General features: G+C 35.9%; 1 protein-coding gene across 8 annotated transcripts in view; it reads right to left on the reverse strand.

Moving 5' to 3' along the window:
- Window positions 1–4,562: 4,562 nt before the first annotated feature.
- LOC123519048 overlaps window positions 4,563–17,563 on the reverse strand; it is a 39,591-nt gene continuing 26,590 nt past the window's right edge. For 5 of the 8 annotated variants that reach the window (XM_045280199.1, XM_045280195.1, XM_045280197.1 and 2 more), the window contains exons 7-8: window positions 11,978–12,161; window positions 4,563–8,946 (exon numbers count right to left, since the gene is read on the reverse strand). In XM_045280199.1, the coding sequence (XP_045136134.1) occupies window positions 8,807–8,946; window positions 11,978–12,161 (324 nt within the window). In that variant the 3' untranslated portion in view covers window positions 4,563–8,806. Of the gene's footprint in view, window positions 8,947–11,977; window positions 12,162–13,555; window positions 13,691–15,370; window positions 15,530–15,939; window positions 16,050–17,418; window positions 17,466–17,563 lie in introns of all 8 variants that reach the window. The other 3 variants (XM_045280201.1, XM_045280203.1, XM_045280202.1) reach the window with 2 other exon arrangements.

Below are 17,563 nucleotides of genomic sequence, written 5' to 3' on the forward strand. Positions count from 1 at the left end.
ATAACAAAGGGCCACCAGGGCCCATCTAGGTTATCCTGTATCAGTCGCACAGCGACCTCGTCATCAGTACTTAAAGATACACTTACAAGTACACAATACATTATATACTAATTCTAAATATTTGGCCCATTAACAGGGCTAAGTCCTGCAGCGAAATCCTTTACAATTTGTGGTCCCCATACATGGGGATCATGTCTTATTTAACTATAGTAAATTTCTTATAAAAACTATCATGCAGTGCTATACATAATTATAAATCTAATAAATTTAAGTGCTTATCTAATCTGTTTTTAAACATTGTCAAACTAGTGCTATTTACAACCGTCTCTGGCAATGCATTCCAGAAGTCTACCACCCTATGACTAAAGAAATATTTTCTTATATCTAACCTGCAGCCTTGCTTTCTAATCTTCCTGCCATGATTTCTAGTCCTACTTCCCTCCTCTAAGGTAAAGAAAGATCTCACATCTATGTAGTTTGTATCTGAGAACATTTTAAATAACTCTATCATATCCCTCTTATACATCTCCTCTCAAATGAAAACATGTTTAATTCCTTTAATCTATCTCTATACTCCAGGCGCTTTAATGCTGGTATCATCCTAGTTGCTCTTCTCTGAACTGCTTCTAACATGTTGATATCCTGCCTATAGTGGGGTGACCAGGCCTGTATGCAATACTCTAAATGGGGCCTAACATAGGAATTATATAAGCTACGCACCACTTCCTTACTTTTATAACTAACATTTCTATTTATAAAACCCAGGATCCTATTTGCCCTATTTCTTGCTTCTAAACATTGCTTTGAAAATTTCATAGTCCTGTCTATCACTACTCCTAAATCCTTTCCTTCCTCTACTGCCTCTAGCCAACATCCCTCCATCTCATAGTTAAAGTTTGTGTTGTCTTTACCTAAATGCATAACCTGACACTTTTAGAATTAAACTCCATCTGCCACCTGTCTGCCCATGCTATCAGCCTGTCCAGGTCTCGTTGTATTCTGTAATTGTCCTTTTCACCCTGTACTGCACATGCTATCTTAGTATCATCTGCAAACTTTGATACTTTGCTACTAATTCCTATATCTAAATCGTTAATGTACACCAAGAAAAGAAGAGGTCCTAGCACTGATCCTTGGGGTACCCCACTAACCACTTCCTTCCACTCAGACATTGCCCCATTTAATACTACTCTCTGTTTCCTATCAGAAAGCCATTCACTAATCCAATCAACTAACCTACCCCTATCCCATGTAGTCTCAATTTGTACACTAGCCTCCTATGCGGTACCTTATCAAACGCCTTGCTAAAATCTAGATATATAACATCTATGCTATTTCCATCATCTAACTCCTTGGTAATATATTCTAAGATATCGAGCAAATTTGTAAGACAGGACCTCCCTGATCTAAAGCCATGTTGGGTATCTCTAATTAATCTATTCTCATTTAAATGCTCCCAAATACTACCCTTAATGATTTTCTCTAGTATCTTACATACTATACTAGTTAAACTGATCGGTCTATAATTATTCGCATCATCCTTCCTACCTTTTTAAATATTGGAGTAACATTAGCTAACTTCCAGTCCTGAGGTATCTCAGCAAACCTAAGTGATCTTTCAAAGATTAACTTAAGTGCTTCAGAAATACTGTCTACACCCTCCCTAAGTACTCTGGCATGTAGCTCATCAGGACCACTAGCTTTCCTATCGTCTAGTTCAAGAATAAATTTCCTAATAATTCCCGGTTTTATATCAATATTTTCTAAAGCTCTTAAACTACTCGTCGCACTGTTTGTAACAGGATTTCCTATTCTTTCCTAGTAAATACTGAAGAAAATTGTTCATTCAATAATTCTACTATGTCTTCATTTTGATCCACTACTACACCATCTTTTCTGAGTGGTCCAATCCTATCCTTATTTCTTTTATCACTGACCTTGTAATAACTATATAATTTTTGGGATCTTTACTCCCAGCTCTAGCTAGTTTTATCTCTGCCTGCCTTTTACTTTTTTTATAACCTTACTCAAATCATCTCTGACCTGTCTGTACCTAATCAAATCTACATCTTCCCACTTTTCTGCAACTCTCTGTATGCCCTCTTCTTCTCTCTGATCTGGCTACCTATCTCATGAGTCCACCATAATGGCTTCCTGTTTCTCTGCCTTATATCTTTGTAAGGGATACACTGCATCACTATACCCTTTACTACAACCTTAAAAATATCCCACATCTCCTGTGCAGTTTTATTTCCAAAACTATCTTCCCAGTTTACCTCTCCTAATAACTGACGTAACCTACCATAATTGCCTTTCTGATAGTTTGGGACTCTAGTCTTATTCACTATATTATCCCTACTGGAATTAATGATAAATCTAATTATATGATGGTCACTGTTTGCTAAAGTCTCTCCTACCTCAACTTCCTTTAAACAATGCTCAATATTTGTTAGTACTATGTCTAAAACCTTCCTCCCCCTAGTAGGTTTATCTACCATCTGCACTAAATAGTTATCCTGAAAACTTTCCATAAACTTATTTTCACTAGCATCTCCTACCATCCTCTCCCAGTTTACTGACTTAAGATTAAAATCCCTAAGATAATTGTCTGACTAGTACACCCCTATTTATCTCATCTACCATAAGGTTGTCTACATCTGCTGACTGGTTAGGTGGTCTATAAAAGCTCCTACTCTAATAACCTTACTTTTGTTTACTCTAACATCCAGCCATAAGGACTCTACTCTGTTATCTACCTTAATACCATTAACCTGACTGGAAATGAAGGATTTTTTACATAAATAACTACTCCTCCACCTATCCTACCAATTCTCTGGTGTAAATACATAATGTATCCATCTACTTCATATTCTTTCCTATTTTCCTAAACTTTTCCTCATTTACCCATGCCTCTGTGACACATACAACATCTAAGTCCTCCTCAACTATATAACTAGATAACTCGTCCTTCTTGTTCCTAAGACTCCTGGCATTTACATAAAAACATTTAAGTCCTGCTACCTTCCTAGATGCTGTCTCCTTATTTGGAATCCTAATCTTATTCTCTCCTATTTGCACCTGGAAATCTTTCCTAATCTTTTCACTATCTCTGTTTATCCTATCTAATTTATGTCTAGCATCTTTCTTCTGGAATGCATTTGCTACCTCACCCCCTACACTCCATCCCAACTCCCCTCCAGACATCCACTCAGCACATCCACACCCTTCCTACTCAGATGCACACCATCCCTAGCATACAAATCCCTTCGCCCATAGAACCTATCCCATACATCCACAAAGCTGACACCCACATCCTTACACATCCCTTTTACCCGATCATTCACACCAATGGCTCTAGACAACCATTCCTGCTAACATACACACGAGGCAAGATTCCTGACACTACACACCTCCTACCACTCTCCCTTATCTTGCCTAACATTTCCCGAAATCTTGCCACTAACTCCTCCGACCCAACTGCTCTGACATCGTTCCCACCTACGTGCAAAACTACTACACCCTCCCTCTCCATCCCCCCAACCCTCTTCTGCACCTCCTCACTCACTGCCTTCACACCTGCACCAGGCCTCCTATCCCTGTCTTTCCCACAGAAAGTGCTATCTAAATACCTAACCTGAGAGTCACCCACCACACACACCTGAGGTGTGCTAGGCACAACCATCCTCCTCCTCTCCTCTACCCCCTTCTTTCTCCTTTCACTCACCACAACCACTTCATTCACTCCACTCTCACTCTCCCCCTCCCCCTCCAACAAACCGAACCTATTTTCACACTCAACAGGTTTAGTCCTATCCTCCCTAACTGTCTCCGCTTTCCTTCCCCTCACAACCTGCCATCTCTGCCTATCCTGACTACTATCTTTCCCAGTCTGGCTCGCCTGCTCTCTCTTCCCCACTCTGCTCTTCCCGACAGAGGGCCAAGCCACCCTGTCGCCCTCAGAAGGTCCAACCTTCGGCCTAACACTGATCTCCTGCCTAATTTTTTCCACTGCCTCTCCAAGCCTATTAGTGAATTGGTGACATAAAATGTAGGTTCGATCTTAAAGTAAACTCATATAAAAGTAAATGATAGTCAAGGTTAATACCAAATCCTTCTTTACAATTTTTTCTTCTACATTACATTTAATTAAGGGAATGAATCTCAAGTTTGTGTATGAGAGAAAAATTATATAACTACCAATATAAGCAAGTAAAATGAAATTATAAAGAAAGCATTTTCTTCTACAGCCTCTTCTGCTCTGTCAAGTCTTTTGAAGAGAGAGAGAGAGAGAGAGAGAGAGAGAGAGAGCATAATCACACGTTCTTCTGAATAGGTTTTAGAAATCTGAAGTATGATCGCTAATAATGAAAAAAAATTGACAAGAAAATAATATGAACAGCAACAGCAATACAAGAAATATTTGACATCATGACATGGTTAGAGTGCAGTAGGCATTATAGCTATACGCCAGGAGTGAAGGCGGCAAACTTTTCTGCGCTAGGACCACATTAAAAAATACAATCTTATACCGCCACATACTATATTAACCCCACCTAAAATACAAAGTAAAAGGTTTTAAAGAAAAAGCTACTCTCCCACGCGTATGTACACCTCGTTCATATTTACTAACATATGTCGAGCCACATGAATTCCTTTGGACGGGCGCAGGCGGCCCGCCGGCTGTAGTTTCCCCACACCTGCTGTACGTCAACCAAAACCATTGGGAATGGGCAGACGGAATCCCTCAGCATGATGTTGCTTGAAGATATGTCCTTCTTGTTAAATTCCAGGAAATCAATGAATGATATCACTGACATTCTTAAATATCAAAAAAAGTTCTTGTCATGCTCTCTTTAGAGAGGGGTACAATACTACTGTAAACATGACGAGGGTCAGTCTGTCATGTAAAATTAGATGAAAGTAATATTCTCTTCATCGGTGTTTGTACCGTTTTAAGCGGCGATTTAACAGCCAAGCACAGGTTGCCTCCTCGACACCCATCCGTGACTCCTGCCTGTCTGTTACAGCTGAAAGGATGGGTGACGATCAGTAAGGTGAAGTAACGAGGCGTTTGGTTAGTGGTTGGACGGATGATGACCAGTAAAGCGATGCAACGAGGCGTGTGGTTAGTGGTTGGATGGATGATGACCAATAAAGCGATGCAACGAGGCGTGTAGTTAGTGGTTGGATGGATGATGACCAGTAAAGCGAAGCAACGAGGCGTGTGTGGTTAGTGCAGTAGTTCCCAAACTTTTCCTGAGCGAGTATCACTTGGAGGTCCCGCGGAGACCACGCGTACCACATGGTTCCAAAAACACTATTCCAGCAAATATCAATTTATTCACAAGTAGAACACGCATATGAACTAATAAGGAACACAATCTAATTTAATGTGAGGGATACATTTGTTTCTTCTCCATCAGCTGATTGATGCCACATTATTTTGTGCAAGGTAATAATATTTCTTTATGAGAAATGAATGAATTTATTTGAATAAAAAATCACATATGATCCCAAAAGTGCTCATGTACCGTACCACCTGGAAAGCCTTAATGTACCACTAGTGACACACGTACTCTGGGCCGCTAAAAGGCAAAGGCCCATGTCACTACAAGGTGACAATCTATACACACACACGGCACACGTACCACAAGATGGGTATCACTGGGTTAGTGGTTGGATGGGTGACGATCGGTGAGGTTAACCCCCTTTTTATTAAACTTACAAAATATTGTTAATAGGTCAACACCACTGTGTTCTGTTAGCACCGAAAAGTTATTTTTCTATTTCTTATAAACACGAACACACCCAGCTAGGTAACCATCAGACGACCGTGGTGAATAACCGTGGCAAAAGTGTATATTTTTTTTTAAGCCTCGGTTTATCGACTTCCTAATAGTAATTTAACTGACTTTACAGATAAAATGAATAGTTTACTTGATTTTATTAGTTGCAAGACATATACTGCTGTTTATAATTTTGGTGATTGGAATATCAATTTACTTAATCAGAATACTCCCTACCTAATCGATTTTCTAAGTTTGAAGTATAAATTTTCCTTATTTCCCATGACTACTAAATCCACTTGAGTTACTGGTAACACTGCTACCATTATAGATCACATCTGGTCCAACCAAGTCTATAAGAACATTAGAAAGTATATTATATATTCTGATATATCTGATCATTTTCCAATTGTGTCATGTTTTCATGTACACGTCACCCCAACACAACCAGCGCGACGCGTGTCTAAGAGGGTTTTTAGTCCCAGGAGGGTGAGTAACTTTGAGGAGAGCGTGGCGCGGCTGAGTTGGGATGAGGTGCTCAGTTGTGATTGTCCTAATATTGTTTATGATAATTTCTTTAATATATATAACGCAATCTTTCAAACTAATTTTCCTCTTAAATATCAACAACAAAAAAAAAAAACGTCTTCTAGTGGCACATATTTAATACCAGGTCTAATTCGCAGCATTAAAGAAAAGCACAGACTTTCCAGGCTTGCAAGTAAATGGCCCATGACTTATAAGAATAGATATAAAAAACATAGAAACCTTCTAACAACCTTGTCGCGTAATGCTAAGAACAAATATTATAAATATAAAATCAAAGCCACTCAAGGTAAAAAACATGGAATATGATATATAAAATTTTGGGTAGAGCTGGCCAGGCTAATAGTAATATTGTGTCCATTAACCTAAACACTATTACAGACTGTAATACAGCTAATGCCTTTAACAATCACTTCATCAATATCCTTGATTCTTTCAATACGAACGATGATAGTCAAATCGCTGATTTTGTAATTATTTTACACCCACAACTAATTTTTCAATGTATCTTTTCCCATGTGACGAAACAGAAATCGAGGGGTTTATTAAATCTTTAAAAACTAATTCTTTCGGCTCTGATGAAATTAGTGCCTCTTTATTAAAACAAACACTGGGTAGCATTTTGACTCTACTTACACATATTATTAATTTATCTTTCCGTCATGGTGTTTTCCCCGATAAACTAAGAATAGCAAAAGCCTTACCTATTCACAAGTCTGGGGGCAAAAATGTGATTGATAACTACAGGCTAATATCCATCTTACCATCTATTAGTAAAATCTTTGAAAAGGCCATTGCAAGTCGACTTTATGGTTTTCTTGAGAACAATAGTCTAATAACAAAATGCCAGTTTGGATTTAGGAAAAATTTGTCTATGCAGGCAGGGATTCTGAGTTTTGTTTCAAAGGTATATACTGAATTAGACAGGAATTATTTTGTTGCAAGTGTGTTTCTTGATATTTCCAAAACTTTTGACACACTAAGCCATGACATTTTACTAGCCAAATTAAATGATATTAGTGTTAGGGGACCATGTTTTAATCTTTTGAAAAGTTATTTATCAAACCGCAAACAATTAGGTTTTTGTAATAATATTTTTTTCTGAGTACAAATTTATTAAACAAGGTGTACCTCAGGGCTCAATACTAGATCCAATTTTATTCTTGATCTACATCAATGATATTGTAAATTCTAGTTGTAATGCTCATTTTACTATGTACAGTAATGATACTAGTTTCACAATCACCGATTCTGACCTCCATGTTCTTCACTCAAAATTATCCCAGGAGTTAAATGATGCAATAATTGGATTAAAGTTAACAAGTTGAAATTAAATATTGCTAAAACACATGTTATGCTGTTTCAGAATAGGTCTTTGATTCATAATCTAACGCCAGCAAAACTAGGTAATCGCTTTGTTAATCATGTTAAAACTACGAAGTTTTTAGGAGTTACAGTTGATGATCATCCAAATGGGAGGGAACATATTGCTAATGTGTCTGTAACTTTATCAAAAGTCACTGGAATAATGTATCGTGTTAGAGATAAATTTACTGTAAAATCAATGTTAACTCTTTACTATACACTGTGTTATTCTAAATTAATATATTGTATTTGGGGTTGTACATGGCTATCTTTCCTGGATGTATTACTAAAAAACCAGAAATATATTTTAAGAATGATATGACTCGACAGAGGAAATATTTTCCAACTTAAATTCTTCCTCTTACTCGATATTTTCAAATCATTAAAAAATAATGCTGACATTTTTTTTCTATTCAAGAACATTTTCGTGCCACTCGTGATAACCAGATAAATATGGTTTATCCTCCTTTTAGAACTACACTCTTTCGAAATTCTATTATGTGTCTTGGTCCTGAAGTTTGGAACACACTACCTCTATCAATAAAATGTGAATATAATACATTGTCAGTCAATAGCTTCAAATTTAGAGTAAAAAAGCATCTTTATCATCTTCAATCGTTACAGTAATGCTCAAAATAATTGGTCATGTATGTACACAATAGAATTATATGCATTATGATTTATCATGCGTACAATACTGTTTCCTGAATAACGGCATTTTTTCATTTTTTCATATTACTAGGCTTTACGAATTTTTAGATTTATAATGCTATCTTTTTGGGGGGATTTTCAAGATTGTATTGTCACTATTTTGGACTGAGTGAAATAAATCCTGTATAATGTCCATAAGTCTGCATAATGAGATTTATCTCTGCAGACCTTTCCACGAATGTACTTATTTTTTTTTTTTTCATATACATGTATGTATTGTTTTGGAATAAATTTGTTGAACTTGAACTTGAACTTGAATACACACACACACACACACACACACACACACACACACACACACACACACACACACACACACACACACACATCCTTCCTCCTGTTTCTACCGTCCTGTCTCTTCTTCCATCGTTCAGCATGCAGTATCCTTGAGCGATGCCTCAGTAGTCCCTCGCCCACACCACCTCTCTCCAAGCCCCTGCATTCCGCGAGTGGATCAGCTTGAACCTGGCACACCTCATCAGCATAAAGTAAGGCCAGAACACTTGTTGTCTGCTCGTTTGGCTGAAGTCACTTTTGTCTGTAAAAACAAGGAGGAAGTTGGTATGGAAAAGCGCGAGATGAATTAATTGTGATGCGCTGGCCTTCCACTCTGCCGGGGGCTCTCCACTGAGCTGTAGGCTCCCCCGAAAGATCATTTCAGGGGTTACACTGATGATAAATCGGATTTTTGAAGTAATTCCTAGCACTGAGGATGAAGAGCTAGACTGTCACTTATATCATGAAAACATCCTTAACACCTTCAATACTTGAACACATTTTTACCTTGATATTTGTGTACGATTAGACCATTTTATTGACATGGAGGAAGAGTCTATGAAAGTCAGAAGATTAATAGCTACAGTCTTCATTATTGATCCCCCACGTAAGTTTCTGAGGCTGTATAAAATCACCAAATAGTAAGCGTAATGAATATGGAAACGCGCCATTGCAGTCAAAGGGTTAAAAATCCCAGTAATAAATGAATAAATTATATATATATATATATATATATATATATATATATATATATATATATATATATATATATATATATATATATATATATATATATATATATATATATATATATATATATATATATATATATATATATATATATATATATATATATATATATATATATATATATATATATATATATATATATATATATATATATATATATATATATATATATATATATATATATATATATATATATATATATATATATATATATATATATATATATATATATATATATATATATATATATATATATATATATATATATATATATATATATATATATATATATATATATATATATATATATATATATATATATATATATATATATATATATATATATATATATATATATATATATATATATATATATATATATATATATATATATATATATATATATATATATATATATATATATATATATATATATATATATATATATATATATATATATATATATATATATATATATATATATATATATATATATATATATATATATATATATATATATATATATATATATATATATATATATATATATATATATATATATATATATATATATATATATATATATATATATATATATATATATATATATATATATATATATATATATATATATATATATATATATATATATATATATATATATATATATATATATATATATATATATATATATATATATATATATATATATATATATATATATATATATATATATATATATATATATATATATATATATATATATATATATATATATATATATATATATATATATATATATATATATATATATATATATATATATATATATATATATATATATATATATATATATATATATATATATATATATATATATATATATATATATATATATATATATATATATATATATATATATATATATATATATATATATATATATATATATATATATATATATATATATATATATATATATATATATATATATATATATATATATATATATATATATATATATATATATATATATATATATATATATATATATATATATATATATATATATATATATATATATATATATATATATATATATATATATATATATATATACATCCTACGCTGATAATGCCACCCTACATCTTACCACGTCCATTCAGAGACGACCAACCCTTAACCAAGTCAACAGAGCACGCAGGGACGCAGCAGAACGCCTGACTTCAGATCTTTCTAAGATTTCTGATTTGGGCAGAGAAAACTTAGTAGTGTTCAATGCCTCAAAAACTCAATTCCTCCATGTATCAACTCGACACAACCTTCCAGACAACTATCCCCTCTTCTTCAATGACATTCAACTGTCTCCCTCTTCCACAATGAATATCCTCGGTCTGTTCTTTACTCATAATCTTAACGAAACTTCACATCTCATCTCTTGCTAAAACAACTTCTTTGAGGTTAGGTGTTCTGCGGTGTCTCCGCCAGTTTTTCTCACCCCTCCAACTGCTAACTCTGTACAAGGGCCTTATCCGTCCTTGTATGGAATACTCTTCGTATGTTTGGGAGGGGGGTTTCAAATCGCACAGTTTTATTAGATAGGGTGAAATCAGAAGCTTCTCGTCTTATCACCTCCCCTCCTCTGACTGACTGTCAGGCTCTTTCTCACAGCCGAAATGTTGCATCTCTTTCCATCTTTTATCGCTATTTTCATGCTAACTGCTTTACTGATCTTGCTAACTGCATGCCTCCCCTCCTCCTGCCGCCTCACTGCACAAGGCTTTCTTCTTCCTCTTATCCCTATTCGTTCCAACCCTCTAATACAAGAGTTAACCAGTATTCTCAATCATTCATCCCTTTCACTGGTATATATATATATATATATATATATATATATATATATATATATATATATATATATATATATATATATATATATATATATATATATATATATATATATGTTCAGGAAATATTTGTGACTGTAGTCCCTCATTCTTGTCCACAATACTGATTAGCAGAGGCAGACTTTAGCTTAAAGAAAAAAGATGGTAGGTATTGTAAATTTTGGAAGCTGTCTTGTTTTCCTCAGGCAGAACGCAGCAGTGTTCTCATTCTTCTAAAACCTGTATTCTCAGATGTTTGGCGTGTTATATCGACTCGAACCTGAGATCAATATATCTAATCAATTAGTCATGGCAACATTTTCACTCTTTCACTCCTATCTTTTCGATCTGTGGTGGCGAGCACGTTTGGACAGACCGATAAGAAACAATAGCACCTCTGCTGTAAGCGCACCCTGCCATCGTTACTCTTGTCTTCAAATTTGTGCCTTCAAAATTGTGCAACGTCTTATCCAGTTATAAGATTTTTTTTTGTATAATATTTAGATAATCATTAACGCATTTCTATAACATCGAGGGGCGCATTTTCTGAGGGCAAAGTTGATTATTATGATTGATTCATTTCCACTTGACACTGACAACAATGGTAATTTGAATAACATAAAGATTATGCACTGCACTAGGGGGAAAAATGCAGACCTTCTTTAAAGTAGCCGTCGTGGACCTCCATTGCTATCTGCTTGATCCTGGCCAGGACGTGAGGCGAGTTGAACAGCATGTCTTGCAGAAAGTCTATCTCCGAAAGTTCCACGTCCAACTTCACATAGTCGATCTCGCGTCCATCCTCCCCCGCCTGCAGCACCAGGTTCTCGAAGCGATCCACCTGTTGCCAGCAGTGGAAGTTTGCTATGTAAAAGTCAATTTAATTCTGGAAGAGCAAGACCCATGGTTCATAATTCATATTTTGAGATGCTCTCCCTCCCTCCCTCCCTCTCTCTCTCTCTCTCTCTCTCTCTCTCTCTCTCTCTCTCTCTCTCTGGTGACGCGAAATTCTTGTTAAGCAATCGCTATATCTACCTAGTTGCTTCTCCAACAGAAAAGACAAGCTGTTACATCCAAATAACATACTCTAAACTAATTCAAGCATGTGAATTGGAAATAAGGCTGCGATTGTTTAAAATCCTACAATTACATGAGGATACAATAGAAATAATCCCAACTACCGGATCATTCATTAACTATATGAATGTAATATGGTGAGAAGAGGCGAGAAGTGTATACTACTACTCACCTCTGTGGCCTTTCAGAACCGTCTTATGAGAGTCCATTTATGAACTCTAAATATGGATCCTAATCACTGCCTCGCCCACATCTTTCGTATTATATCATTGTGTATCCGCCAGTGAACTAGATGATGAGGAAACCACCTACATCAGAGCAAATTTATTTAAAGCTGTGAAAGTTCAGGATATTTACAAGCTTTAACCACCACCATTATTACTACTACTACTACTATTACTATTTTTCTACTACTGTTATAACTTTTTTCTACCACTACTATTACTATTACTATTTTTCTTCTACTACTTTTACTACTTTTCTACTACTATACTATTACTGCTTTTCTACTACTACTATTACCTTTTTCTACTTTTATGTAGGAGAGAGCCAGCCAAGGATAAAGAAAAAAAAAAGAAAAAAGAAAAAAGACTGGTTTTCTAGAAGGAAGAAAAGCGTTAGCCAAAATTGGGGAGAAAATGTCTTGATACCTCCCTCTTAAAACAAGACAAGTCGTAGGAAGTCAGAAATACAGAAGCACACAAGGAGTTCAGAGTTTACCAGAGAAAGGTATGAATGATTGAGAATACTGATTAACTCTTGCATTAGAAGTTGGACAGAATAGGGATGAGAAGAAGAAAACCTTGTGCAACGAGGCCGAGGAGGGGAGGCATGCAGTTAGCAAAATCAGTAGAGCAGGTAGCATGAAACAACGATAAAAGTTAGCAAGAGATGCAACATTTCGGCGGTGAGAAAGAGACTGAAGACAGTCAGTCAGAGTAGGGGAGTTGATCAGACGAAATGCTTTTGATTACTATCACTACTTTTCTACTACTACTATTGCTACTTTTCTACTACTACTGTTACTTTTCTACTACTACTACTACTACTACTACTACTACTACTACTACTACTACTACTACTACTACTACTACTACTACTACTACTACTACTACTACTACTACTACTACTACTACTACTACTACTACAGATCCTTACTTTCCTCATTGCCCAGTTATTCCCCATGCCAATCTTTTTGGTGCCCTGGTAGTTGGCGATGCCAGTGGCATAGAACTTGACGTTAGGGGAGTGTTGGTGGTCTTCCTTGCCCATAGTGGGGTCATAGGCGTATACCTGTGGGAGAGAGAGAGAGAGAGAAATGGAGAGCCAGGAGGTGTGCTATTCATTTGCATATCTGCTGGTCACCGAAGCTCAGATACTATGGCGACCGATCTTTGAATGGGACGGAGGGCCCATTCAGCGCCACAACTCTGCTATTTCAAAAAGCTCTAGTTGAAGTGACACGGGATTTTTAGGATGTTTTTACGTCCTTAGTTGTTGGAACCTGAGCATTGAGATAAATGAAACACGTAGGTAAGAAGAATGAAAGATAAAACAGGAATGAGTAAATGAAGAAGAAAGTAAGAAAATGCAAAGACTAAATAAAGAAAGAAGGTAAATATCACCACCCTTCATGATAGATGAGAGACGAAATTTGACCAAAGAGGAGAAAAACAACATGCGTTGAGTCGTCACTACACAAACAGAGCCGGATATTAGCAGATTACAAGAAGATATATCCAAAATTTCTACATTATATCAAGATAAAAACTCTTTCAACCGGGCTAACAAACTCTGTGGCTTTTGAAAGAGCAGAACATTTCTAAGTATACACCTGTTTGCTGTGAGGTGTGTGTGTAATTCACCTCGGTCGTCTGCTGGTCACCCAGCCAGTCATCCCCATTACGGAGCGAGCTCAGAGCTCATAGACCGATCTTCGGGTAGGACTGAGACCACATCCCACACAACACACACTGGGAAAGCGAGGCCACAACCCCTCGAGTTACATCCCGTACCTATTTACTGCTAGGTGAACAGGGGCTACACGTTAAGAGGTTTGCCCATTTGCCTCGCCGCTTCTTGGGACTTCAACCCGACCCTCTCGATTGTGAGTCGAGCGTGCTAACCACTACACTACGAGGTGTGTGTGTGTGTGTGTGTGTGTGTGTGTGTGTGTGTGTGTAATTCACCTCGGTCGTCTGCTGGTCACCCAACCAGTCTTCCCCATTACGGAGCGAGCTCAGAGCTCATAGACCGATCTTCGGGTAGGACTGAGACCACACCACACTTCACACACCGGGAAAGCGAGGCCACAACCCCTCGAGTTACATCCCGTACCTATTTACTGCTGGGTGAACAGGGCCACACATTAAGAGGCTTGCCCATTTGTCTCGACGCCCCGGGACTCGAACCCAGTCCTCTCGATTGTGAGTCGAGCGTGCTAACCACTACACTACGCGGTGTGTGGACAAGGACAAGTGTGTGTGTGTGTGTGTGTGTGTAATTCACCTCGGTCGTCTTCTGGTCACCCAGCCAGTCTTCCCCATTACGGAGCGAGCTCAGAGCTCATAGACTGATCTTCGGGTAGGACTGAGACCACAACACACTCCACACACCGGGAAAGCGAGGCCACAACCCCTCGAGTTACATCACGTACCTATTTACTGCTGGGTGAACAGGGGCTACACATTAAGATGCTTGCCCATTTGCCTCGCCGCGCCGGGATTCGAACCTGGGCCTCTCGATTGTGAGTCGAGCGTGCTAACCACTACACTACGCGGTGTGTGTGTGTGTGTGTGTGTGTGTGTGTGTGTTATCCAATTTTATTATATGATTAGGCGGCTCGTAAAGCCAATTGGGGAAAATAACCAAGTGAGCCAAGGAAGGCAGTGAGGGAGCAGTGGGCTACAAGAGGAGTAGTCCAGATAAGTGAATACATCAGTGTCAGCATGATCAGATGCGTCAGCCACTAACCTTGCATCCGAACTTCTCAAAGTCATCCTCGAAGGACCACTCGTTGTTTATGCCGAAGGAGAAGACAAGACAGTTTCCGGGCTTGAAGTTGAACCTCTCGTCAAGACAGACGAACTTCTTGCCGTCATGTGGAGCAGGCGGCTTCCCCCCGAACTGAGTCTGAAAGAGAGAGAGAGAGAGAGAGAGAGAGAGAGAGAGAGAGAGAGAGAGAGAGAGAGAGAGAGAGAGAGAGAGAGAGAGAGATATATATATATATATATATATATATATATATATATATATATATATATATATATATATATATATATATATATATATATATATATATATATATATATATATATATATATATATATATATATATATATATATATATATATATATATATATATATATATATATATATATATATATATATATATATATATATATATATATATATATATATATATATATATATATATATATATATATATATATATATATATGAGCAAAACACTGTATCCATGGGCCATTGTATGAAGGTGTTGAGGGGAGTAGGTGATGAGCCTTTTTAACCTCGAACTCACCATGTTACTGCAGGTGACCTCTGTGTTGTGCAAGTACTTTTTGTACTGCTTGATGTTTTGCAGACCTGTGACGTGACACCTCGGACTTGAAGTGTACTCGTATCGAGGAACTGTATAGGTAAAAGTTCAAATACATGTACTGTACCTATATACACTGTAAACGCTTTCAAGGCAGTCTCTTTATGATGGTCAATGATGGGGACGAGGCAGGGAAAGCTAGTGAGGGTTATGACATAATCCATTCTATCTATTCCTTTGAAGCAGGTAAATAATTATGAAGCAGAGTTTGTTGTAGTGATATCTAGGCCATTAGTACTGAAACCAGTTGCAATGCTGGAGCCATCCTGGTGTTTTCACTATCGATGATGTGTGTCCTATCTAGTGTCTAATCTGGACAAGGAGACAGTGAAGTCACTGTTTCGCTGATTAAAAAGAAGAAAAATAAATGTATGAATGTTAATGGGAGGCTAGGAGGAAAGAGGGATTACGGGAGGGTTGAGGGACGGAAGGCAGTGTGTAGTGTCGGCGGACTGTTGTTTCTTGTTGATATTACTGTTGCCAGATAAACAATAATACTACCACCCCACTACAGGTTGTCAATGCACTTGAGCCATAATGAAAGATTATCGTTTTATATTCTCTCTCTCTCTCTCTCTCTCTCTCTCTCTCTCTCTCTCTCTCTCTCTCTCTCTCTCTCTCTCTCTCTCTCTCTCTCTCTCTCTCTCTCTCTCTCTCTCTCTCTCTCTCTCTCTCTCTCTCTCTCTCTCTATATATATATATATATATATATATATATATATATATATATATATATATATATATATATATATATATATATATATATATATATATATATATATATATATATATATATATATATATATATATATATATATATATATATATATATATATATATAGGAAGGCGGTAGCGTAGTAAATAAGGTGGTGAGAGTGGGATCGGACAGACGTCCAATCCCACGACATTCCACTTTGAAGCTCTGCAATTTATCGAGTGGTTTGAAGTTATCTACATGTCACCATGATACCCAGGATACCCAGGTGCTTGGTGGTTACACCAAAGATGCGCTTAGGTGGTAATATGGGTACCGCTATAAATGAAACTGCCTGCGCCACTAATGGGCGGAAGCTTAACAGCGCTTCCCACATATACTCTTCAAGTATTCTTATAGGCATTATAAAAAAAAAAAAAAAAAAAAAATATATATATATATATATATATATATATATATATATATATATATATATATATATATATATATATATATATATATATATATATATATATATATATATATATATATATATATATATATATATATATATATATATATATATATATATATATATATATATATATATATATATATATATATATATATATATATATGTATATATACACACACACTGTACTGTATATGATATTCATTATTTGAGAACGAGAGAAAGAGAAACTTACTTAGCTTATAAGTTTTGACGATAATGTCGGGTAGCTTGTCGAAAGACCTGCAGAAATAGTACTATGAGATACTCTTCTTGAACCCCGGCAGCACTAGTGTAATATAATGCCAATGTATCAACGACACACCCTGTGAAGACATGGA

Source organism: Portunus trituberculatus, chromosome 44 (assembly GCF_017591435.1).
Source record: "Portunus trituberculatus isolate SZX2019 chromosome 44, ASM1759143v1, whole genome shotgun sequence".
Lineage (NCBI taxonomy): Eukaryota > Metazoa > Arthropoda > Malacostraca > Decapoda > Portunidae > Portunus > Portunus trituberculatus.